Consider the following 26,969-nt stretch of genomic DNA (forward strand, 5'->3'; position numbering starts at 1 on the left):
GTCTTCTACGTCTGTATCCTTTGTAAACCCTGCAGGCCAATATAGCACTCGTCCAAAACATAGCACTCATCCAAACTCGCATTCACATCTTGGCATCTCAGTGACTTGTCTACTACATAATTAATCACACAGATGGACAATTTGTGTGTGACTCTTTTTTTTCTGAGCTTAATGTATTCATTTACGATTTGGTCATTGATATTCTAGTAACCACAAACAGGGCCCGTGTCTTCAGACACTAAAGGCTTATTGCAGTGCTTCTCAAACTGTGGGCTGGGGCCCTCTGGTGGGCCCTGAAGGTATTCCAAGTGGGCCTTGAAATAATTTAAATATGTAAATATCAAATATTGTGTGAGAGTTGCTGTTGACTATGGTATGAATTTCAGTTGTATTGTTTATTGGGCTAGTGTGCCCCAAGTCGGGAAAGTTGGGATCCTCTGGCTTATTTCTGTGTTTTCCTGAGCGTCGTCCCTCCTGGTCCCAGTCCTCCATACCGTCCTCATCATGGTGCAGGCCTCCACCCTCAACGTGGCCTTCAACTCCCACAACAAGTCCCTGCTCACCATCATGATGTCCAACAACGTACGTGTCTTTCGTAGACAGGACAAACCTTATCCACAGGTTTTGTAATAGGAATGAGAAGCATAGAGATGGAGGTGTGTGTGTGTGTGTGTGTGTGTGTTTTTGTGGGTGTGAGTGTGCGCGCATGTTTGCGTGCCCATGCATATTGGAGAAAGATGAGGGACTGAGGCTTTCAGTTTCATGTGCGGCTTAGGGGTACTTACCTGACAAAACGTAAAATAAACAGAAACATTTAGAAATCATCATTTTGCCGCTTTCACCGCTGTGAAATATTTTTACAGCCAGAGCCAGTAATGGTGCCATTATTACAAAACAAACATAATAAACATTTATTTTCCAAAGTCATGAGATGCAGGTTGATGTTGATGCAGTCTAATGCACAGGCTTAAGCACTACTAGACGCTGAAGAAATGTTTGCTTTTCACGCTAACCCACTAAAAAAAAAAAAAAAAAGAATTCGAGAGTGTGGCTTTTCTATAAGACGGGCTTAAGCACTAAACACAGATTATAGGTTTGTGTTGTGACTGAGGTAGTCTAGGTATCCTCTAGACTCAGTGGATGCTGTCTAAGATTATAGCCAGGTTTCATCCATATTTGATCAAAGTTGCCACTTGCCAGTAGTATTACAAGTGGAACTACATGCCTACTGTTTTCAAGTGTCTGATCTGTTGCTGTGTGCGTGCGCGTGCATATGTGTACGTATGTGTGTGTGCATATGTGTGCGTATGTGTGTTTGTCCTGCAGTTTGTGGAGATCAAAGGCAGCGTCTTCAAGAAGTTTGAGAAAAACAACCTCTTCCAGATGTCAAACAGCGGTGCGTAGTCTCCACCGGCACCACAACCCTCCTCTCTCCTCTTCAACATGTTACATGCATACATCATCAGGCACCAGGATTAGGATTCATTAAGATTCACACATTCCTCCTTAGGATTCACCCATTTATCCAAATGGAGGCCTACATATAGTATACATATGAAAGTCAGCCCAAAGGCTTCCTCAGTAAGAGGAATGAAATGACTGTGTGGATTGAGATGGATGTATGTGTATATATATTTCTGCTTTGATATGGTAATCTGCTGTGCCTGTGGTTGAGTTGGGTTGCGTTGGTTGGTTGGTTTCTAAGCAGGCGGTATAGATATAAATGGATGGATGGATGTATAGCTACCAGTAAGTGGCACGATATCTCCACTTATCTCCGCTGCTGCCTGCTGACGAGAGACACAAATGGGGCTCAATCTTAATTCTCGCTGGCACACACGGAGACACACACACACAGTCACACAGACACATTCATTCTCTCTCTCTTTCTGTTTCTCTCTCTCTTTCTGTTTCTCTCTCTCTTTCTGTTTCCCTCTCTCTTTCTCTGGCTTGCTCATTCACTCACTGTCTCTCTCTCTTCTCGCTCTTCTCTCTCTTCTCTCACTCTCCCCCTCACTCTCCCTCTGTTCTCTCTCATTCTCTCTCATTCTCTCTCTCTCTCTCTCTCTCTCTCTCTCTCTCTCTTGCATGCTCTCTCAATCGCTCTCTGTTTTCTTCTTTCTCTCTCTCTCTCTCTCTCTCTCTCTCTCTCTATACCGCTCTCTCTCTCTCTCTACCTCTACCTCTGTGTCTGTCTGTTTCTCATACACTCTCATTCTCTCATTCACACTGACACACTCCCCCTCCATCCCCTGGCAGGATTTAGAGGTCCATTTGGTCCAGGTCCACTGGTTAGGCTAATTGGCCAGTTAAAATGTGTGATGAGCTCCGGGAGGCCCGGCCAGCTGCCTCCTGTGGGCTCTGCTTTAAGCTCTGCCACATCAAACATTCTCGCCACTCTCACAGTGAACTCTGAAGTCTCGACATTCCAGAGTTTTTAGTTTTATTTGTCAAATCCTGTCTTCTTGGGGGTTTCTTTTGTTTGATTGTTTGTTTGTTGTTTGCCTGTTTACATCAAAGCGACTCACTACTCTGGCTGTAATATCCGCTTCATTTCAGAGTTTTTGCAGGTGTTTGACATTAAGTTCTTTTTTCTTGTTCCTCGCACAGATATCAAGGAGAGATTCACTAACTACATCCTCATGCTTATCGTGTGTCTTCGCAATATGGAGCAGTTTTCCTGGAACGCAGGTGAGTGACTTTTCTTACTGTTGCCTATTGTCATTAGCAATGTGTCCCTCTGCCCACAAGCTGAGAAAAAATATGTGTGTGTCTGTAACTCGTCGAAATGCACAGGTTCAAATATATTTTCATTCTTACACACACATGCATCTCAATCAACAGCATTTGCACAGAACTGCAGTATTCTATACAACCTTCTTCCCCATTACTGGAGCATACTGAACATGTAGCATTTTATAGGCCAGTACAGATATTTCAAGGCTGGAATTTTACAGCCTCCACTGTTATCTTTTCCGGCCAGACATAAGTTGAACTTAAACTGCCTGTGCAGTAATGGGATAAATAGTGAGAGTATGAGCTGTAAATAACGGCTTTTAAATCCCGGTTAATGTACAAAGCTCTTAAAACCCAGTTTCCCACCCCAGCTAATTTCTCCAATTAGCTCGGCTGCCGGTATATTTTTAGTCGTGAGTCATTATCTGACAGTCTTGGCTGAGTCTGTACGGTCTGCTGTGCATCCGCTGCTTATGTTATAGGATGTGAAGGATGAAGTGAAGGGCATGTTTTCTTTATACTGTTGAAGGTTAAGTAGTATCATTCTACACACATACTGTATAATACAGCGTAAATGTAGCCTTGCGACGCCATCCTCTGTACTCCACCCAAAGATTTTGGCTCCGCACATCGTCTGGCAAAAGCCTCGAGCTCGGTTCTCTCAGTGTTTCGCCAATCAGCAAACAGTTGAGAGTGGTGACGTAGAACTCACCCGCGAGCTCCGTTACTGATTGGTTAAGGTAACTATATTCACACTTTTGTTTTGTTATTTGTATGCTTTTGCGCCGCTATAACGTAACAGGCATGCTAATAAAGCACACTATAATATTGGTTTAGTTTGAGTTTGGAACTTCAATTAATTTAAATGATAGAGTAAGATCAGACCATCTCCCATCGTCCACGGAGACGGATTCCTCATGGCTTTTGCCAGACTGATTGACGGAGTCAACAGTCGGCTATTCGCCCAGGCTAGCGTAAATGGGCCATGATGTAAAATGAAAATGTCCAATCTTGGACTTCACCTGTTACAGTAATTCTCAGTGGTGGTGCAGCAGATGATAAATATAGACTACTGTTTCTGCACATTTTGAAATAGAAGAGGCCATTGGAAAAACCCACAGGCACAGTCATAAAATCAAGTCAAATGTTATAAAAGTTATTCTGCTTCATCAGTCGTTGCACATTTCGCAGGGTGTGCATTCGTCTATTACTGTAACCATGGGGACACACACATATACTACGATAAATGGGCCATGTACCAAGTGTCCACAAGGGGATGCAGGTTTGAATCCAGCCTGTGTGCTTTCCCCAATCCCTTCTCCCCAACGTCTCTAATTTTTGTGTGTTCATTTTCATCTTACTCAAAGAGAATAAAAGCACTGTAATTCCTCGCCCTGTGATTGCTCATGGTAATGATATTATGCTTAGATGACCCACGTTTGTGTTTACTACTATACATACAGTATGTTTACGGTCAGGCTGCATGTCCGCTGCATAACATCAGGAATGGAAATAAGCACCCATCCACCTGCCAATGACGGGTGAATTTTGCCTTTGGCAGGTGAAATATGTCAACCCATCAGTCACCTTGACGGGTGAAATTTTTCTACAGGCGCCCAGGTTGATGCTGAATTATACGCAGCATCCAATATCAAAGATTTAAGCAAATTGGTAATGAATTATTGGCATCAAAAGTACTGAATATTGATCATAAAATTATCTTACTTGGCATTACAATGTTTGGAACGGTTGAATATGAACTGGTAAAAAAGTGACTGGTAAAAATTGTCAGTGACTGGTGGATTTTAGAATCTACCTGCCACAGTGACTGGTGGGGAAATTTTTTAAGTTCCACCCCTGCATAACATACTTAATGAATGTTTGTGTTGTGCAGATCATCTGTGGGTCCTCTGTCCAGACGTCCTGATGGTGATCTTGTCTGAGATTGCTGTGGATGTGATAAAGCACGCCTTCATCACCAAGTTCAATGACATCACGGCAGATGTAAGAAACAAACCTCACTGCCAGTCCATGGCCGCAGGCGTGGGCACGCACACGCACACGCACACGCACACACACACGCACACACACACACACACACACACACACACACACACACACACACACAATAACCAGGGTCCTTAGGCACTAATTTAAGCAAAAACTTTATTTTTAGTCTTTTGCTCTCTGGGCTTGGAAACTTTCACTCTAAAAACTCTTGTTTGCTAGTGCACAGCAGCATAAATATCCTTGGCAAGATCGATTTGGCTCTGTCAGTGTTGATTAAAGTAAGTTTCACAGTCACAGTTGGCTTGCTTTAAAAAAAAATAAAAAAACATCCTCCGAAATGTGCAAAGAGCCCTGATTCAGCCTTGCATTAAAATCGGCACTTTGTCTAAAATAGACATGAGACTGCTTATCAAGTGCTTGCATCACATTTCTGAAGGCGTGCGTAGTCACACTGCTCGCGTTCCCCTTGAGGCGGTGCATATTACTACCGTGTCTTCACATTTCAAATGGCCCAGAAAGACAGGCGGCAATGGAAGTACCAGTAACCTGCACGTGTAAATGTAATTGGTTTCTACTTAGTGTAATCTCTGTCTGTCTCACTGAGCATGAGTGTATAAGGGGTCGGGGACTTTTTTTGTTGTGGTGTGGGGCTTTCAAAATGTGTGATCGGTGTCTTCTGGTAATGTGTGATTGGTAAACGGTGCTGAATAAAGACTTTTTGAATCTGTCTGTCTGTCTGTCTGTCTCTCGCTCTCTCTCTCTCTCTCTCTCACTCACTCACTCACACACACACACACACACACACACACATACACACACACACACTCACTCACACACTCACTCACTCACTCACACTCACTCACTCACTCACTCACTCACTCACTCACTCACTCACTCACTCACTCACTCACTCACTCACTCACTCACTCACTCACTCACTCACTCACTCACTCACTCACTCACTCACTCACTCACTCACTCACTCACTCACTCACTCACTCACTCACTCACTCACTCACTCACTCACTCACTCACTCACTCACTCACTCACTCACTCACTCACTCACTCACTCACTCACTCACTCACTCACTCACTCACTCACTCACTCACTCACTCACACTCTCTCTCTCTCTCTCTCTGCAGGTGTACAGTGAATATAAAGCCAGCCTGGCCTTCGAGCTGATGAGCAGTCGGCAGCAAAACGTATGTACTTGAGACAGATGCATTTTGTATGTGTCTGCTTTTCTATTGGATGGACACATTGTGTGCACACGTACTACACATGTATGCGTTTGTGTATCCATCTTTACCTGTTTTCTCTTTCCGTCTGTATTGACGTCTGTTGTTTGTGTCTGTGTGTTGCTTGCAGGCGTACACAGACTACAGCGACTCCGTAGCCAGGAGAATGGGCTTCATTCCTTTGCCCTTGGCTGTGCTGGTTAGTACTCTCGTTACATTGCCCATATCAATGCCTTTTTAATTAGCTTCATCTGTCCACATTTATTGCAGATGTCTAGATCTTTACACCATCTCAGTTTTCAGTATATTTCGGGTCTTTTTTTATTTTTTTTTTGTAAGATATTTTTATGGGCTTTTTGTGCCTTTTTTTCGGATAGGACAGTGAATGTGCGACAGGAAGTGAGTGTGGAGAGAGATGGGGTAGGGTTGGGAAATGACCCCGTCCGGACTCGAACCGGGGTCCCCGTGGGCATGCAAGCCCAAGTGTGGGGGGCTTGGCGCGCTGCGCCACAGCACCCCCCTTCACGGGTCTTTTTCGACGCTTTCATCTGAATGTGTGTTTCCTCTATTCATAGTTGATCCGAGTGGTGATCAGCTGTGTGAAGATCCAGGGGGCGCTGTCAACTGTCTGTTTGCTTCTCTTCTACCTGGGGTGAGACCATACACAAACACCTGTTTTTAAGTCACAAGCAAATCTGTTTGAACTTTGAGTAGTCTGATTGCACATCATGATTATGACTTAATATACTGTACATGTTGTAATGAGGCTATTTTTGAATATGAACGCATTTACATTATTACATTACATTTCATTACATTGCATTTGGCAGACACTTTGTAACCCAAGCGACTTACCATGGAGGACATAATCATAGGCAACATCATTAGCAGATACAAAGTGCACAGGAAATATACAGAAGACCAATGAATGCATTTAATCTATTTACATATTTAACCCTGTGCTGTGTGTGTGCGTGTGCGTGTGCGTGTGCGTGTGCGTGTGCGTGTGCGTGTGCGTGTGCGTGTGTGTGTGTGTGTGTGTGTGTGTGTGTGTGTGTGTGTGTGTGTGTGTGTGTGTGTAGGCTGATAACGCTGAAGGTGCTGAACAGCATCGTGCTGCTGGGGAAGTCGTGTAAGTACGTGCGGCAGGCGGAGATGGAGCAGAAGCTCTTCAGGAAGCCGCCCATGGCCACGCCCGCCAAGACAGCCAGCAGGCCCAGCAGAGCCAGGCCCAACAGCAGCAGCAGCAGCAGCAGTAACATGCCAGGTGGGGCACCGCTTTGAACGCGCAGACATGGCAACGTGGCCCCCTGCCCAATTCTAGAAGTTTTAGTCAATATCGTGTTGAATGGGGGAAAGTTTGACAAAAGTTAGTGCGCCAGGTTGGCACCACTTCAATTACACGGTCAATAGGGATACCCAGGAGCAAGCAAGGGGAACTCGCACACCTTTGAGCAAGAAATGGCAACCTGTCCCCCTGCCCAATTCTTGATACACACCGTGTTCTGTCCATTATCTTACCTCCCGTCCTGGCCTTGTGTGTGTGTGGCCTCATCATGCGAGGCAAGACGTCATTGATGACAGACGTTTCATTTAATATCTCGCAAAAGCACAATTGAAAGGTCATTCTGTCATTTGCAATTAGCATGTAGATTGGGGGAAAGTTGCCTTTCATTTTTAGCACGAGGCCTCAAGTACAAGGCAAGGACTGGAGGTTAGATAATGGGATGAACCCGTAATGTATCCATCCCTATTTCAAAGAGACACTGAAAACTATAGCAGGATATTCCAGTGTCCAGAGCAAAGGCAAATGCGGTCGTCGTCTCTTCAAAGCTCGGGGAATGATGGATGTGCTGTGTGCTGTGTGGTTCTGCTTAGCCTAGCGCCTACTGTAGCGACAGACTGCTCCTCTCCTCACGGGCTCAGTCTGCTTCAGTGTGCTAACTAATCCAGTCGCTCAGTCTCAGGGCAGAGTGTGTCTGTGTGTCTCTGTGTGTCTCTGTGTGTCTCTGTGTGTCTCTGTGTGTCTCTGTGTGTCTCTGTGTGTCTCTGTGTGTACGTACGTTTGCATTTGTGTGTGTGTGTGTGTGTGTGTGTGTGTGTGTGTGTGTGTGTGTGTGTGTGTGTGTGTGTGTGTGTGTGTGTGTGTGTGTGTGCGTTTGTGTGCGTTTGTGTGTGCATTTGTTTGGGTGTGTGTGTCAGATGTATGTGTGTCCCATTAGCCTCACGCTGAGCCCAAATGACACCCTCTGGAGGGTGTGTCTGCCACAGTAGAGGGTGGGTAGTATTATGGAATGCCTGTGAGCTTGTTCCATATTGCTACTCTGCAACTTCTAAAGTCAGTATGGATGCATGGGAGGATGCACATTTAACAACTGCTATATCTGCTCGCTTAGGCTACGTCCACACACGTCGCTACTAGTTACTTGCTTCTGGCTCACTCTCTTGTTCGCCACTTGCTCATGGACAGTTTGCGGTTTCCTGCGAGTTTAACTGACACTGCAAAAGTGAGAAGTTAACTGTCAATAATCCAAACTCTGCATTCCAATTGGATACTTACTCCAATCACACAAAGTTGAAAATATTTTTATTTGTGATGCCACCTCCTCCTTTTTTCAGTCTAGTAAAAGTTGGTGGAATACTTGTGTAGTACTATAAATGCAATATTTCTGCAGAAATTGATCATGTAGGCAGTGTAGTTTGAGAATATGAGAGGCAGTTGGACAGCAGCCTTGAGCGCTATAAATTTTATTTGCTTTGCCTACTCATCCTTTCACCGCCTTCTCTTCTGTCCTCCTGATTTTGTTATTTCTTATTTTTGCCTCAACCCGTTTCCCCCTGCACAGATTTTTTTTCTTTCCTTCTTTTTTCCCTTGCACTCACTTTCTTCTCTTCAATCTCATTTCTTTGCATTTCCATCTTTTTTTCCACTGCGCTTTTTCATTGAAAGCTTTTAGCCTCTCACCCCCCAAGCGCTCTTCTTTTCTCTGCTATATTTCCTTCTCTTTTTTTCTGTTATCCATTTCATTTCCCTCATCCCATCTCTCCTTTCGTCACCTTTGCTCTTCTTTTTACCCTTTTTCCTCCTACCTTCCCCCCTACCATCCTCTTCTTCCCTGTTTCTCCCCTCTTTCATCACATTCACTCCTTTCCTCTCTTCCTCTCTTTCCTCAACTCCCATCCTTCTCTCCTCCTTTGCTCTCTATCTCTCTTCTTTTCTTTCCCTCATCGTCGCTCCTCTCCTCTTTCCCCCCCTGCCTTTCTTCTGCTCCATCCCCTCCTCTCCCCTCCCCATTACTCCTCTCTCGCATCATCTTCCCTCCTCTCCTCTCTTTTTTCCCCTTCTCCTTTTCTCTTTGTCATCTTCCCTCATCTTCTCTATTTGTCTTCTTCCTCACATCCGTCTCCCCTCCTCTCCTTCTTTTCTCCCGCTTATCTACACCTCCCATCCTCTTTTACTCTCTTTTCTTTTCTCTTACCTCCACTCTATTCCACTTCTGCCCTCTCCCCTCTCCTTAGCTCCCACTTCCTCATCTCTTCTTCTTCTCTTCCTTCTCCTATCATCCTATTTCTTATTTCTTTCCTCTCCCATCTTCTACTCTCCTCCTCCCTGTTTCTCCTCTCTCATCTCCCTCTTCTATCGTCTGCCATATTCTCGACTCCAGTGCTCTCCTCTCTTCTTCTTTCCGTCATCTCTCTCTACCCCCCCCTCCCTTCCTCTCGTCCTCTCCTATACCCTCTTCTTTTTCTAACTCTTCCCCATCTACCATCTCCTCTTCTCTTCAGCTGTCTTCTCTCCCATCTTTCTCTCTTCTCCTCTCTTCTCCTCTCTTCCCCCCATCTTCATCTCTTCTCCTCTCTTCCCCCCTGCCTTCCTCTCTTCTCCTCTCTTTCCCCCTGCCTTCCTCTCTTCTCCTCCCCTCCTCTGGTCCCTGCTGAGCTTCAAGCTGCTGCAGCCTCTCTGTTGGGGCCGAGTCTAGAAGTGTCTGTGTGTGTGTGTGCGCGCAATGTGCTTGCATTTGTGCGTGTGTCCGTGAGTGCATGCGTGTGTGTGTGTGTGTGTGTGTGTGTGTGTGTGTGTGTGTGTGTGTGTGTGTGTGTGTGTGTGTGTGTGTGTGTGTGTGTGTGTGTGTGTGTGTGTGTGTGTGTGTGTGTGTGTGTGTGTGTGTGTGTGTGTGCCACCCGTGTGGGGTAGTTGCGAGAGCGCGGGGAGGGAACTGAGGCCACAGATCTGTCACCGCACGTCACATCAAAGATCAGTGGCTCCACTGAGGGCCCCGCGCTGCCAAATCTCTGCATAAGAATACTACGATATGTCAGGATTTAAGAGGGCCAGCTTTCCTCTGGGACGCATAGACCCATGCATAAATACACACACACACACACACACACACACACACACACACACACACACACACACACACACACACATATGCATGCGCAAATACACACACACACACATACACACAAACACATGCATGCGCTAATACACACACATACACACACACACACACACACACACACACAAACACAAATTGACTCAACACACACACATACGCACACACATACAAACACAAAATTCATGCACACATACACACGTACAAATGCAAATTCACGCCACACACACACACACACACACACACACACACACACACATGGAAGACCACAAAACTCTCCTCTCCACTCCAAGGATGGATGAAAGCTGTGTATTTTCGATGGCTTTTCTCGGTAGTAACCCTGCAGCCATGAGGACACTCTGCTGCAGCGTCAGATGATTTATCTTCCTCTTCATGTGCTGCTGCTCCATCTTTCATGTCGCCGTTCAATATGTTATGCTTTGTATTTCTCTGTTCTTGATGGTCGTCTGTGTGTGTGTCTGTGTGTCTTTGTGTGTGTCTGTGTGTTTTCTTTCAAGCAAGCCACGTTTTCACTTTGAATTTTTAGTAAGATGTGGGTCGGAAAGACGTTTAGAAAACCCATTTGAGCTCAATCATCTCAATACAGCAAGCGGCCTTGCTCTGTCAGTCAAAAGTTTGTTAGTGGAGGTAAACTGATAACGATAGGTACATGTGTGGATATGTATCAGAGTGAGGTGGTTAATTAAGTAGCGCCCTTATGCCGTGTCCAGACCAAGAGCGAACTATGTTGCCTGGTAGCGTGGGTAGCAGAAGAAGTTTCGCCTTGAATTCGCTGTATTCGCTCCAGACGCAGCATTGACATGCTTTGATTTAGCTAATCACACATTGGCTCTGGCTTGACAGCGATATACAGCGACAGAGATATGAACGTTCCAATTGGTTTTCGCCAACCGCGCCATAGCTCATTACCATAAGATAAGATGACTTTTAGTCGTTAAAATTCCCTTTGGTCGGTCAGTTTGCTTCGCTCCTGGCGAATTCGCTTTGGTAGCGCTGGTCGCGTGCCCTCCATTGAGAAATAAGGAATTCAGTTGCTCCGTTCACTCTTGGTCTGAACACGGCATTAGGCACTTTGGGGGAAACTATGGGGAGTTCTCCGGAGTTCTCCACAGTGCCCCCCTGACTGGATTTGCAATTGGTGCTGGACTACAGCATGCCATGTGTATCTCCATCGTGTGTTCCTTTTGGCATCCTTTGTAAGAAATATAGTGCATCCAGACATCCAGACTTTTTAAGTTGTTCTTGTTGTTTTGGCATAATTAGTTTCTTTTATGACTTACTAGTTGTTTTGTTGTCCAGCAAGTGGCCCAGCATGTCCAGTTGATTTCCTATCAACACTAGCTTTCTCCAACTGTGTTATTTCCAGTTCTGTAGCACCACCAAAATTAGAGCAGTCCACCACCATGTATTTTTTATTTATTATATGTTTTATTTATTGCTGCCCTTTTGAAATTGTTTTAATGACATTTTCTAACTCCTGCATCTATGTAATTGTGTTCCCTGTTCTTCAGCTACACCTAAAATGGAGCATCCCGCCACCTCCATCACCAAGCAGCCGACCGCTCGTGCTGAGGTCATCACCCCGGTGGCACCGTCGTCATCGCCCCCAGTGGTGCCCAAGCACTCACCCCCCGCCGAGCCCGAACCCGAGCCCACGGAGCGCGTGGTGACTCCCCCCACGTCCCCCTCCCCGTCTCTTTCAGAGGGGGCCACCACCCCTCCTGACTCCCCAGAGCTCAAACACCGCTCGCCCAAGAAGGACCTACTGGACGTCGACCGCTTCATGATAATCGGAAACCGTATTGGTTGACGAGGGCCGGACGTGGCCCGCATGCGGCCCGACAGACTCCTTTTAGCAGCTATGCACACCGCCAAAGCCCTGCAGTGAGGGATATACAATATAAAAGGGAGAGTGACTGACAGCATGAGGATTCTTTTCACTAAATTATTCTCCAGCTTTTAAGTTATTCATTCTGCCGTTTTCTCCTCTGTTCATTCTTCCCCCCGATTGAGATGTTTCCTCAAGGGTGGGGACGGAAAGGAGAGAACTAGCATTCCGGTACAGGTGCTGGATTCTGTATCCATGGACACGCCCAGTGTGCACAGAATGTCTACCTGTCATTGGTGGAATTGAAATGGGAGGAGCGACAAGTGGTCTCAGATTGAAGCGCTTTTCATACCTGAAGACTGATGAACAAACTCAGAGACTCGTACGAAGAACTGAACTGGACGGGGCAAATGCCCCAAATGGCTGATTGAATAACTTTTTTTGTTTTAATAAATACACATTTTAAGCCCTTAACATTCTATTCAAAATTTAAAATGTATTAAGATGTAAAATGTAATATATTCAAGATTTGTCTGTTTACCAAAACATTTTGTATGGGAAATCGAAGGATAATATATTTTCTGTGCCATTTTTTTGCTCTAGTTAAAAGTAGTGGGCAACATATGGGCACCGCTCACAGAAGCGCTTAGTCTTTTCTGTAGGAACCAAAAAAACATCTGCCAATAATTCCCATAGATGGTTTAAAAACAAAGGAACCCGTTTTTAATAGAAAATGCTGCCAAAATTAACGCTTTCATTGCCAGAATGCTAAAAAAAAAAAAAGAATAAATCCCTTCAGGACAAATGTTATGTTATGCTGCACGAAGTGTTCTTAGAACCTTCCATTTATAATCTTCCAGAAAATGTTGGATATTTCACACTTGGAACAAGTGTGATATGTCTAACAGGTGTAGATGCTTATTAATACTAATAATGACACTATTGGGAGTCAGGGGATTTTTTTATTACGAGGAGTAAGAGGTGTGACACTTTGCACTTTTTACCACATTGTCTTAATCTTTGCAAGTGTTCGTAACTATTGATTTTGTCAGGTTCAATTCCTTGTAATGCTTTTTTTATGTTTACATGGTTTGAGACAATGAATGAGATGATTCGATTTTTTTTAAGCATTTCTAATATAGGTTGAGTTCATTTTCAATTATGGTTATGGTGTCTTCAGTTAATTGTCCCCAAACATTTTTGATAAGGATTGTTAACCATTGCCTTTCCACAAACTTTTAAATGTTCATTTATAAAAAAAATATATATATACCATGTAGCCAAAACATTATCGTTAAAAGTTATCGTTTGATTACCACTTTTATGATAATCCTAAATTAAAAGAGTTATGTTTAACCGTGTTATTGCTATGTCATCACAATGCTGTGGTAACTGCTGTAAGCCTGATGCAAATGGTACAGACCGGAGTCACTGGATCAACAGTGACGTTACGTTTATGTACTTTGGTTGGATCAGCTAACGTCGCACGTCTGCTTCTTCCGCACAGACACGAGATGTGACGTTAACATTGACTTGAAAAGGTGTTTGATTTCTTTTTGTCTTTTTGTTGTTCATGTGTTGAATGTTGTTCGACAATTGTAGGATTTTCATGTCTGTAATGGAAGCGAGCATATTTTTGTTCAGTAACACATGGCTTTAATTTATTTTCTGTCATTGTTTTTGTTGGTTTGAAAAAATAGTAATAGTAATAAAAAATGGTTCTATTTTTAACGACTGCCGGTCATACAGGAAGGTACTTATATAGGAGTTATCGGCTGAACTCATGAAGTATTTTTCTAACTCTTCCAAAGTGGCAAATACTGAAAATGTGTGTCAATAATTTCACGTGTTCAGGTTAACATCTTGTTTTAAACACTGTTTTGTGAATGACAAATAAACATTATTTTGTAATTTCCTTGTATTTATTTAGTTTATAGTAGAGATGTACAGGATCCAAGATCCGGTTCCGGATCCGGCAGGATAATAGGGTTTTTCACAGGATCCGGATCCGGTTCCAGGATCCGGTAGCCGAGGCTTTTCAGTCAAAATAGTTTGAGCCAACGTGATAAAAAGGGCCCACGTGTGCGAGTAGGCTATGTGTTTCAACCCTTTCGTAGGATCCGGTATCCGGTTCCGGATCCGGCAGGATCTTAAGCAGTGGATCTGGTATCCGGCAGGATCCTAAAAATCAGGATCCGGTGCATCTCTAGTTTATTTACATGCCCACATACCTGTGAAAAATCATGAGATGTTTTAAAGTTTATTTTCAGAGTGTATGCCTCGCAAATCTTATCATTTTTCATTAACATCTACTCACTAATAAGCATATTTACTTGTCAAACAGACAGCAGTTTTGCAGACAAAGTACTGAAATGTTTCAGAATTCTGGTATCACATTATTTCACCTCATAATGTATAAGTGTAACGGAGTCTAACTACAGTAGCAGAGTTGGCGTGGAACGTTAGTAAAACCTCCCTCCCGATAGCCTCATACAGTGTCGATGCCGTTGGGCTGAGGGACTGGTCCTTTAGTCCAGCGGTATCGAAACTGTGTCTCCCATTTCCGAACTGATGTAGGTGACGAGGTCGCAGGTTCGCATCCCGAGGGGGACGAATGGGTGCAAGATGACCTCTGTCACATAAGTACATCATGCATTTGTCACATGTCATGACGTGCTATATTTGGGATGAAGACATGAGAGGTAGCTGTGTCTTAACCTGTTTCAGCCCCGTACAGTACATGGCAACATCAGTTATTCACCCTTTGATGTCAGTTCCTCTGATCATTTGACGCAGAAGTCACGAGCCGTGGCTTGCTCACCCACTAATGCAGAACTTGAGCTGCATTTAGACCGCCAATAGACAGGTACATTACACCCTACTCTTTTTTTTCTTATCCTGGTGATACTGTACGTTTTTCTCAGTACTTAATACCCCCTTACGCATCCACAAAGAACTTCTTACAATTAGGCCTACCTTTTTACCTTTTTTTTTACTTGCATGGACAATGAGGGGCTCACCTGTTAATCTAGTCCTATAAAGATGTGGGGCCATATGGTGTAATATAATGCTCATAAGGGATTATTATGATCACTAAAGCCGTGCAGCATCTTAACCTGCACCTGTCGTAGCCCTCTTCATCTGCTTACACACTCCCAATGTCACTCCGCATTTGAACATTTGCCGATTAGAGCGTATCAAGCGAAATCACAATATGTTTTTTCTTTTGTACACCCTAATTCAATATTTACCCTACACTGTTCATACATTTCTTGTTACACTCTTTGTTACAATGTTGTTAAATAATATTATATTGAAAACACTGACTTCAAGAGCGGCCATTTTCCATTATTTAGCATAAACGTATCCCTCAACCTATATGGCTTTTGAATGAATCTACCTATTAAATTGAAATTCAGACAAGTGTCCTCAGTATAATGATATGCGTGTGTCGTGGGTGGCAGCAGTGGTTAGAGGTGGGTGTTTCTGATATAATCAGATCAGCATATGTGCAAACCCACCCCTGGGCCTGGCCCTCCACCCCTGACCCTCCACTTCCTCCAGCCTCCATGCACCTGCAATGGTAGACACACACACACACACCGTAGATAGAGCATAGACACTTTTTGCACTGTATAGATGCAGTGTAATGTGTATAATGTATACTGTATAAAGTGTCCTTAAGTGTACTTGTCCTATCACAAATGCCAGGCAAACCTAAGGCAAAACGTCATTTTTTCATGTGTATAGTATGCATGTGTACAGAAGTAGCATGTGTATGTCATAGTACATACGTCATAGGCTCATAACCACCTGCTAATGCAGACCAACCCCACCTCCCACACACACGACACAATACAAACACACACAGTCACTTAGACACGCCTCCATAGGTCATGACCCCGACCCTTTGTTAACCTGGCTGTCTGTGTAAGATACCATTACAGCATGCAGACAAGGTGAGGGAATTCCATGGACAGGTAAAATCCACCTGTTTCCACACACAAAGGCACACACACACACACACACACACACACACACACACACACACTAAGGGAGGCCGACGGGGGACCAAAGGCGTCAGTTGTCCTGGGCCCAGGGTGAGAAGAGGCCCAGATTTGGGTCTTTGTTATATTACATGCACTGGGTGAGGAGGGGGGCCCTTCAGATGACTTTGTCCCCGGCCCTGCACACAGGACCACACACCTACAGGGCTTGCTAGCTTTGCTAATCGCTAAGCTTCTTAAGCCTCCTCTTGGCCCGCGTGTCCTCCAGGTCTCCTCGGTGTGTGCTCCTCTCCCAGGAGGATTCTCTCTCTCTGTCCAGAGTCCAGGCTGGGCAGTAGAGCGAGTCGTCTGTGGTGCAATCCAGAGACAACCCAGTGACTTGCATGTGACCTTCCTTCTCTACAGTTCTAAGAAGAGGACCTGCCCAGCGGTTGGTATATACCCTAAGTAACATCTTATCTCAATGGCCCCTTGGCTGTTGCAGTGTCTGTCATAATGTATAAAAATAAATATTTTACAAGTCCCACCGTGGCTCTAATGGCTGCTACGCCGGCAACCCGGGTTCGATTCCGGCCCAGATGCTTTGCCAAACCTTCCCCATTTCTCTCCCTCCCCACTCGTTTCCTGTACAATCTCTCACTGTCCTGTCAAAAATAAAATACCGGTAATAAAAGACCAAAAACTTGATCTTTACTTTTGGTACTTGCACTATATATTAATTATTAGATCCTAACCTAACATAAAACCCAATTTCAACCATACAATAACTGACATACTCTAAATGTATGTGATGTTACACATTATTGTTTTTCATGATCCGTACAAAGTACATGGACCATAAAAGAACGATTTTTTAAATTTGGCCTTTAAAGGCCAACTGGGCTAATTAATCACCTTCACAAGTCAGAGGATTCTTAAATGAGTCATTAACAGGAAGACACTCTCCCAAGCGCTTCTGTATTTGTGGGCTGAAAATTGGACTTGCAGAATCTGACCTGACGACACTATCGCAAAACGTGGAAATCTGACTTTATGCTCCGCAGTGGACATATTCATATAGCTACTCTGTGAGATGAAAAACATACAAAGCATGAAAGATAAAAAATATTTTGGACAACTTTCAGATGTGTCTTGAATTTTACACACATGTAACTGTAAATGTCCTTATATGCAACCACACGTAGGCTACAATTATATACGTTCCCATGTACGTTGTTCATACGTCATACTAACCTTAACCTTTAACCTTAACCCTAACCTTTGTGAATATCCTTTAGGCCCTCAATCGCCTTGTGTGGGCTGCTTTTTCTCTACATTACATCACTTCCAGGCTCCTGTAGACATGTGCAGTAGGCCTACATCCTTCTGTGGGCCAGAGATCCCCAAACGGCTGCTATGTGGGGCGGCAAAATACAGACAGCCCATATACACATAGTGAACCTTAACCCTAACCTGTGTATCCTCTAGGTGCTAAATCGCATTGTGCACGTAGGCTGTTTTCCCCACATTACATCATTGCCAGATTCCTCCTGACATGTGCAGTTACGTATTCTAGATCTTTCTGTGTGCAAGATCACCGCAAGTTTTGCTTTGTGGGACGGTACCATACAAGCGGCCGATATCGTGAACTTTGACCCTAACCTGTGTATCCTCTCCGCGCTAAATCGAATTGTGTGTGGGGCCTGTTTTTTCCACATCAATCACATCACTGCCAGATCTCTCCTTACTTTGTTCTTCACAAGTTTTTTTCTCAACAGGGGCTCTAAGCCTGCCCAGGGTCCGTCAGAGGGATATCGGCCACCTGTATGGTACCATCCCACAAAGCAGCACTTGCAGTGATCTTGCACACATAAACATGTACTGCACATGTCTAGAGAAGCCTGGAAGTGATGTAATGTAGTGTAGAAAAAAATATCCCACACAAGGCGATTGAGGGCCTAAAGGATATTCACTAAGGTTAGGGTTAAGGTTAAGCTAGGGTATGGTTGAGACAAAAGAACACCTTTTTGTTTGATTAATTGCTCAAAAATTTAACAACTTAGAGGTATAATTTCTTGATTATATATTTGCCCACACTCTGAAGATATGTTCTGTCTCTAAACATTCTTTTGAGTACCTTTTAATAGTCTAATTTGTGTGTGGAAAATGAAAAAAGTTAAAGTGTACTTAGCTGTTAGCCTGATTATCATAGACTTTCAAATCTCGATTCGACTTGAAGCAACGCCGGCAAAGGTGTTGCGTCACTAGGAGGGTGTAGCCTGGCTACTTAATTGTAGTCTCCCCTACAGTACAGACGAGACGGCCTATATCGTGAACCCTAACCCTAACCTGTGTATCCTCTAGGCGCTAAATCGCATTGTGTGCGGGGGCCTGTTTTTTTCCGTGTTGCATCACTTCCTTTCCTACTAACATGTGTAGCTATTGTAGACCTTTCTGTGGACAAGATCATCCCAGGGGATACTGTCTGTGCAGGATGGTACGATACAGACAGCTGATAGCGATCTTGTCTAAACACTGTCTCTCTGATGTGGCTGTGTTAATACAGAGGCTGGTCATACTGGACGCTGGTCACAAAACTGGTAGTCTCTTCTGCATTGTTTGGTCTGTGACAAAAAGGGCAAAGTGTGTCTTGTTTATGGGAAATAGTTGTGACTGTCATATCTTTTAGTTTTTTTTTTTTTTTTTAAATATATTTTTAGGGGCTTTTATGCCTTTATTTTGACAGGACAGTCGAAGATGGTGACAGGACGCGAATGGGACAGAGAGACAGGGGAGGATCGGGAAATGACCATGGCCGGACTCGAACCGGGGTCCCCGTGGGTGGGCATGCAAGCCCAAATGTGGGGGGCTTAGCGCGCTGCGCCACAGCGCCCCCGTGACTGTCATATCTGACTGACAATATCTCAGGTGTTTCACATGTCATATTTATAAGAATGTGCTCAAGCTCATACAGCTTGACTAGGAAGTTGGACTTGAACAGGTTACAATTCTCTACTGCAACAGGTTGTTGTGAATACAAAAACATAAACATTTTGTTAATTCAACACTTTGAGAGTAGGACCAACCAGGAGAGAGTTAAATTTGACTCTCTTGAATTAACACAGCAAAGATTTACTCTCCTCTATTTTCCCCTGCGTGCGAATGAGGTGTCCAAAGCTTGGCTCTGTCTCTACATACTGCTCCCTGGGCGCTGTTGCCATAGCTGCCAGTGATGGGTTCAATGCTGAGGGTGTGCAGCATGAGCTGTGGTGTGTGCTGTGTCATCACTAATGGGAATCACTTCACTAATAGAAAAAACAAGGAAGCACCCTCAACACCCTGTCATATTCATTGATCTGGGTGCTTGTGCTTTCTCGATAATAAATGAAAGATTTAGGGAAATCAAGCAAGCGCATAACTGTTTCATACTCTTACTCTTACCTAAATACTTTTGGCTGACACCCTTCTTCAGTGTGAGATATTACCATATTTCACAATGACGGAGGGTGCGGACTGAAACGTTTGTGAGGTGGTTCAAATTTGAGTAAATGAAACTAGGCCTATGTTGACTGCTTCATTTTCCACTCCAGTATCACTGTACTGGACATTTAAGACATTGTGATAATGAATGGCAGTTTTTCATTTTAGGGCATATGGACGTTTTAGAGCATGGGCGTCACTGACATATTAACTCTTGGACTGATGAACTTCAATTCTTCCCTACCAGCTTTAAACTCTGCAATGTGATAACTGTCACCCTACAATGTACATTTCCAATGCCCTTAATACAAAAAATAATTACAACAAGGATATGCAGCTGGAGGACACATTTGGCCCACGGCCACCTCCTCACTGAGTGTGGCCCATAGATAAAACATACTTCTGGCGCAGCGCGTTAAGTCCCCCACATTTGGGCTTGCATGACCACGGGGACCCCGGTTCGAGTCCAGCCGGGGTCATTTCTCGATCCCACCCCGTCTCTCTGTCCCACTCACTTCCTGCCACCATCTCAGACTGTCCTATCAAATTAAGGCATAAAAGCCCCTAAAAATATATATTTTTTAAAAAAAAACATACTTCAGATAAAAATAAAAATAAACTACTACTGAATCAATCGTTTGAAATTATACCGATAGAGAACACTCCTCTTCCTTCCAAACTATTTCAGCAGTCATTGAGGAACTGCAACTCGAAACTGCAAATGCCAGTCAGATCCGTGTTCATATGACCCTCCGGCCATCCAAGGGTGGTGATGGAAAAAATGAGGCCCTCCTTACCATGAAAGTTGCCCATCCCTGCCTTTCACCAAGAGGGGTCCTTCCTTCCACCATATCTTCTACAAAATGTTTCTCTCTGTTTGATATTGTTGGATTTTATTCTGCTTCTGAGACCCATGCAGGCCGTTTGAAGATGTTGTGTGTGTTTTTTCCCCTCATGCTTCTTTCTGCTTCATTACACATGTAGGCTACTTTCCCTTTAGCCCCCCACTGTGAGTTCTGATTTGGTAATTAGAATTAAGACAGAATTCGTCAAGCAACCCGTCCGTTCTGGAAAGAACTCAAGACCACTTCTGCTCACATCACATCCACTGCACAGTTTGCTGCTACTGTCACGGCGTTTGATAACTTGTCCAAATTAATCTTTTTTTTAAATGCTGGGAGCAATATGCCACAGAAACCCAGGGTTTATGAGTTTGTGCCAGTTTGGGTTGTCTGGTAATGAAAAGTCTGATTAAATATTGGAATGTTTGAAATGTATGAATTTTATGCCAACTTCCTCACAGTTTGATTAATATTATCTATCTCTCTGGTTCTCTCCCTATCCCTCTGTGTCGTCGCCACCCGTAAGCACATAACTCCCTGGGCTTACTCTGATAAATTTGCTTGGTATTACTGCATTTTTTGGGTAGAAAGGTGAACTCAGTTCATTGCCTGTGACAGCAGTCTGGCCTTTTTCAAGAGGTCAGCACTACTTCAACACACTGACCAATGGAATATCATCTGGACAGCAGTTGCTTCCCTTTCCCACCATCAGGGAGCGCGCTTCCCGCGTGATCGCTTGCTGCTCTTCTCCCAGCAACCGAATGTAGTCCCTGTGCTGCGAGGGAGGGAGATGGGATTGCGCGGCGCGTGCACGCATCCTGCGAGACGCGCCTCCAGCACAGATGCTCACTAGCCGTTAACTCGGTTGCGGAGACTCGAAGCGGGGACACGGAGCAGCACCGCACCGAGAGCCCACATTGCCAGTGCCGCCGAGGAGCGGGCGACAGCCAGCGGAACTATGAGAATCATGAATATATCGTCGGACAGCAGGACGTGAGACCTGCGAGTCCATCACTTTCTGTGCTTTTGAGCCCTTTTCCTCAGTTGCCTTGCTGAAGAATTTTACACGCGCACTGGTCGTGGACAGGTTGGACGTACTGTTTTCTTGTAGCTCACTAGTTCGATAAGTGGTGTTGTTTTTGTTTTTATTCTGGTGATGGTATCTGGACCGATGAGGAGCATGGCTTGGAAAGCGGGACTGCTTCTCTTGTGCTGGGGTTTGACGTCTGGTGAAGTTGACGTTACAACTCCGGAACCGGAGACCACCACAACCACCGCGGCTCCGATAAGAACTTTGGATTTCGGCTACGTTCCAGCCGGAGTTTACGAGACGGTGGCCCACTATGAGCCCGGACCCATTGGGATTCTATTTCAAATGGTTCACGCTTTTCTGCACCTGGTTCAGCCCAATCCATTTCCCGAGGGTAAGCTCACTTCTCTTTCTCTTTCGGTGGTGGTGATGTTGAGGTCCACACACGCACACACACTGACCTACAGTTTGGCCGAGGCGAGTTTGAGCAGCGCTGAGCTATTTAGCTTCAGTGCGCTTTGCCTGCCTGAAGCCACTCTGTAGTGGTCAGTGAAGCCCAATGTCATTAAATACGTTTCAATTCACACGACTAGTCATGGAAATCTGTGCCGTGTTCCCGGGAATAATGATGAGCGCTCTCACTCACGAGCGCAATTAAGGTAGCGTAGGTCCGAGCGTCACGCGCTGCCTCATGATTATGGAAGTCCCCATTACTTTTGGTGTGAGACATCGTTTACCCCCAACACCTGTCTCGCTTAACTAACGACAGCCTGTCATGCACATCATGCAAGCGCAACGGTGTGATTACTGAGGTACTGGGTATATGCTACAATATGCTTGTATTGCAGAATCTGTGTTAAGGTTCTCCCTTTCACACACTGTCATGCAGTTCTCACACTGTCATGCAGACCACCCTGTTCACACCCACTACTGTACACTGCAGCTGCAGGTATCTCGCACAGAGCGAGCACCGCAGCGTATATCTCAGAGCCGTCTTGTCTCACTGTGCTGTGCTCATCGATAAAGGCGGCCCGAGATTAGGCCTGAGGTCCCTCTGCGACTCACCTTCTTAATGAAGTAATCCCCTAATCTGCGATGCCATATGTTGCTGTGCTTTTATTTTCCAATGTGTTGCATGCAGGCACAGTGTGTGGGGCGCTTGACACCCGGCAATAGTAATAACCCCTAACTAGACAGTAATTGATTGACAATTAATTGGATTGGAGAGATTGTTATGAAACAATCCTTTGTGTGGTGCAGGTAGAGTGCAGGATCATTTTGCTCATGTGCGTGTGCGTGATCCGGAATAATTACCTCTCTCTTACATAATACCATTAGACCTTTTATAATGCACAATTTACCTCATAATTGCTCACTGTTTACTACTGGAGATTATTTGCCTTTGCATGGTGCTACATTATTGATTTGCATAGAAATGTCATGCTTTTACATGAATGATGCTAATGCATGCCAGTGATCTGGAGTGATAATGCAATACAACCTTTTGTAATTCATAATAATTTAAACCATTTTTTGAACGATTCAATTGTTTATGATTGCCAGAATTAATTTGGGACTTATTATTGTTATACCTTTGTCAGAGTAGGCTACAAGTTGTTGGTTTGCATCACACTTAACCCATACCAGAATGACAATGACCAAGTCATAGTTCATTACAAAAGGTCCTGTGTTATGTCATAGAATTGTAGTACCATGACTATTACAGCGTGCCACTGGAGGTACAGCTTGCATTCAGGGGCTACAGCATTTGATTTGACCAGCTTGTTTGCTGTCAGGCCACATATATAGCTGCAGAGGGAGGCCCTGGCTGTCATATTAATGTGGGACAGCGCTAATCCATCTTTGCCTGTGTCTGTGTCACATGAGCGTTGAGACAGTGCAGCAGCAGACCTATTACGGCTGGAGCAGCAGTGGGGATATGTATTGCCCATCATCACATATCTACTGGCACCTCCTTGATTCGTCCCCTCTGTGTGTACTGTAGAACACATTTCACCGTCCACTGAATATCACATCATATAGGAGATGCTCATGGTTCACTGGTGTTCTGTTCTGTTTAGGCTGCTTTTTTTCCTCTTTTCTCTCTGCTCTGTGAAGTATAAGGAGGAAGAGAGGAAAAGAGAGAGAGAGAGAGAGAGAGAGAGAGAGAGAGAGAGAGAGAGGTGAAGGTTGTGGTGGCAAGCAGCAGTGTGACGTGCTTAGATTCATTGATAAAGGGAGTCCTGTGTTGCCTTGTGTGTGTGTGTGTGTATGTGTGTGTGTATAGGTGTGTGCAGTGCATGCATTTTGTATATGCACACGTTTGGTGTGTGCATGTAAGATATATGTGCAAGAGAGAGGGTGTGTGTGTGTGTGTGTGCGTGTGTGTGTGTGCGTGCGTGCGTGCGTGCGTGCGCGCATGCGTGCGTGTGTGTGTGCATCTTGTTAGTTTGCTAGTCCTGGTTGGGTAGGTGGGTGAGGGGAGGAGGTGAATGGGGGGATGTTGGTTGGTCTCTCTCTTTGGCTCATACTCTCATTCCCCTGGCCCCCTTGAGCAATCACACAACTTCCTCTCTCATTTCCCCTCAGCTTTTCTGAAGAGCTCTCTGTCTGGTCCGCTCTGGTCCACCTCCTTCTTTCTATCTACTACTAGATGCAGATCCAGTCATCCAGAGCGAGCGGGTTCCCCCCTCCTAAAGAGTTACCACCCCCTTTCACACAAAATAGTCCTTGGCCCAAAACCATTCTGACTTGTTTGCCAATGTCTGTTCAGGAGCTAAAAGTCTGAGAGAGAGAGAGAGAGAGAGAGAGAGAGAGAGAGAGAGAGAGAGAGAGAGAGAGAGAGAGAGAGAGAGAGAGAGAGAGAGAGAGAGAGAGAGAGAGATATGAAAAACTGTGTTACATAAAAGGAACTCGGCGTTAGACAGTTCTTTTCATTAGGAGGGCAGTGTGTTCGTTTAGCCTTGTTAATTCATGATTAGATCCCAACGGGTGAGAGTGGAGGTTTTTTTTTCTATCTCTTCTAAAAAACTTCTCACGACTTATTGCAATAGAGGTGGTTGTTTGCTCAGGATGAAACAGAATGATTGAGAGAAAGAGAGAGAGATAGAGGTAGAGAGAGAGAGATAGTCAGATAGATAGAGGTAGGAATATACAGTATATATATATGTAGAGAGAGAGAGAGAGAGAGTGTGTGTGTGTGAGAGAGAGAGAGAGAGAGAGAGAGAGATGGGCCATCTTCGTCAAACCACCTCACTTCCCCCTCTCGTGTCATCTTCCGAGTAAACCTCACATTACCACAGGTGTTAGTTGCTGTTGGAAACCTGCTCACTCACTCCTGAAAAAAAGAAAAAAGAAAAAGAAAAAAAACAACATGAGGAGGGGGAGAGGAAGGAGGAAGCTCTTGCGTTTATGGTTGGGTCAGAAGCAGTTTCCAGGGAAACAGAGTGCTGTAGGCATTAAAGCTGGAGTAATGTGGTATCCCTACACCACCACCACCCTACCCCCCACCCCACCCTCATCTGTGCCCTACATAGTACTGTACGTTGTAGAGTAGGCAGCGTGCCATCTCGTACTGTATGACCTATGATGCCAGTCCTCCTTGGCATCCTCGTGTGTGGGTGCTTGCCACCTCCCACACATCCTCAGCCATTTCATGTTACGGGGGGCTGGCTTCTGCTTTTGATTTGAGTTGGATTTGTCAGGCGGATATGAATGTGCATTCTCTGGTACTCACTGGTACACTGTTGCAGCTGTAGAGAAGTGCTATGAAGCCTGTTGAATGTTCGGCATTATGGCATTCGTTTTTTGTTTTCTCTGGGTGTTTCCGGGGGCGATGCCCGGCTCTGTAGTATTTGTATGGCCCCGCTGTTGTCTCTGCTGCTGACCGCTGTGTGACCAGTGACATCCTCTCTATTACTATGCCAATGGTAGTTTGAATGGCAGTGGTTGGTGTTGGTGTGTGTGTGTGTCATTGCTTTCTTTGAAAGCATCACGTATAACTAGTGGAAATGTTTGGTCTCATAAACTATACAACATAGTTATACATTATAATAACTTTTCGGTTTCCTTTGGATAAAGTGCAAATACTTCACATCAACACAGCCTCTTTGATATCACGGATTGTGTAATCTAAATGGTTACTTCAAAAGAAGCATAATTTATTGAGGTAATTCCTGAAGGAAACCAGGTTTACCAATTCATGCTATTGTTCAGGACCTATGATTTTCACCAAAAGTGGCCAAAACACTTCACCACCTCCACCACCACCTCTGCCCTGACATTTATAGTACCTATGCTTGAACAGAGATCTATTCCGATTCTCTCTATGCCTAGTCCTGGGAGTCTGGGCCACCCATGCCTCTTACTGTGTGACATTAATGGTGACGCCAGGGGCATGGTCACTTCTGTATGGGCAGAACAGAAGACAGCTGGCTTGGGTGGTAGAGCTCTAGCAGGGGCAAGAGGGGGCTGATGGGACACCCATCCACAGATGGCATCTCTCCTGGCAGAGAAACTACTGACCCCTCGCCCCTCACCCCACTCCTGTCCTGGCTCTTGCTGTCCTCCCCCACACAGTACATTTGAAGATTTTTGTTGTGAAACGATGTATCCACTATGTTTGACTTTCACATTTTATTATTGGAAATGACTGTTCAGAAGTCCTATCATCTCTGTGTGAATTCTTGCCATTGAAATGTTTTGAGAACATACATACTTTTTAAAACCATATAAAATGCATTTTGCAGTACAATGCAATGGAATGCCCAATACAAAAATGTAAATTTCCCAAAATGTTCAAAAATGGATATACGTCATTTTGCAACAAAGCTCTTCATTTTGTGTTAATTTAACTGTTGAAGAGTGGCACCAACACTTAAAATTGACTCCCTAAGTTGTTGAATTAACACTGAATGCCGACCCCAGTCCCTGTCCCTAACCCAGTCCTTTGGGGGTTGTGGCCTATGGTAGGCACAGTTGGACCCTTACACACATGGATGGACATGCTCTCATATAAATGGACACACATTTACAGAAAAATATGCGCGCGCGCACACACACACACACACACACACACACACACACACACACACACACACACACACACACACACACACACACACACACACACACACACACACACACACACACACACACACACACAGCAAATCTGCACATGATACATTAAACTGTTCATGCACATTGATTTGCAGATGTGCTGATTTGAACGAATGCACATACAACATACGGCCAAAGGGTTAATGCTTAAGTAGGCATGTAAATACAGGAACTCGATTCACAAACACATTGGCAGACAAAAACTGTTGACATGCTACTTTCGTGACTTGGTCTCAGAATATGATTATCTCTTCCTCACTCCCACTGTCTTTCTCTCCCTG

General features: G+C 44.6%; 2 protein-coding genes across 6 annotated transcripts in view; both read left to right on the forward strand.

Moving 5' to 3' along the window:
- Positions 1 to 14,143, forward strand: part of tapt1a (transmembrane anterior posterior transformation 1a) — a 31,022-nt gene extending 16,879 nt beyond the window's left edge. For both annotated transcript variants that reach the window (XM_063190732.1, XM_063190733.1), the window contains 10 exons: positions 1 to 13; positions 485 to 582; positions 1,327 to 1,396; positions 2,611 to 2,691; positions 4,631 to 4,740; positions 5,891 to 5,950; positions 6,117 to 6,185; positions 6,562 to 6,638; positions 7,069 to 7,253; positions 11,916 to 14,143. The exon at positions 1 to 13 is cut by the window's left edge and continues 123 nt beyond it. In XM_063190732.1, coding sequence (XP_063046802.1) covers positions 1 to 13; positions 485 to 582; positions 1,327 to 1,396; positions 2,611 to 2,691; positions 4,631 to 4,740; positions 5,891 to 5,950; positions 6,117 to 6,185; positions 6,562 to 6,638; positions 7,069 to 7,253; positions 11,916 to 12,214 — 1,062 coding nt within the window. In that variant the 3' untranslated portion in view covers positions 12,215 to 14,143. The remainder of the gene's footprint in view (positions 14 to 484; positions 583 to 1,326; positions 1,397 to 2,610; positions 2,692 to 4,630; positions 4,741 to 5,890; positions 5,951 to 6,116; positions 6,186 to 6,561; positions 6,639 to 7,068; positions 7,254 to 11,915) is intronic.
- Positions 14,144 to 21,406: 7,263 nt separating this feature from the next.
- The window catches only part of prom1a (prominin 1a), a 145,535-nt gene continuing 139,972 nt past the window's right edge, over positions 21,407 to 26,969 (forward strand). For all 4 annotated transcript variants that reach the window (XM_063190621.1, XM_063190620.1, XM_063190622.1 and 1 more), the window contains exon 1: positions 21,407 to 21,964. In XM_063190621.1, the coding sequence (XP_063046691.1) occupies positions 21,697 to 21,964 (268 nt within the window). In that variant the 5' untranslated portion in view covers positions 21,407 to 21,696. The remainder of the gene's footprint in view (positions 21,965 to 26,969) is intronic.

The sequence above is a fragment of the Engraulis encrasicolus genome, chromosome 23 (genome assembly GCF_034702125.1).
Source record: "Engraulis encrasicolus isolate BLACKSEA-1 chromosome 23, IST_EnEncr_1.0, whole genome shotgun sequence".
Lineage (NCBI taxonomy): Eukaryota > Metazoa > Chordata > Actinopteri > Clupeiformes > Engraulidae > Engraulis > Engraulis encrasicolus.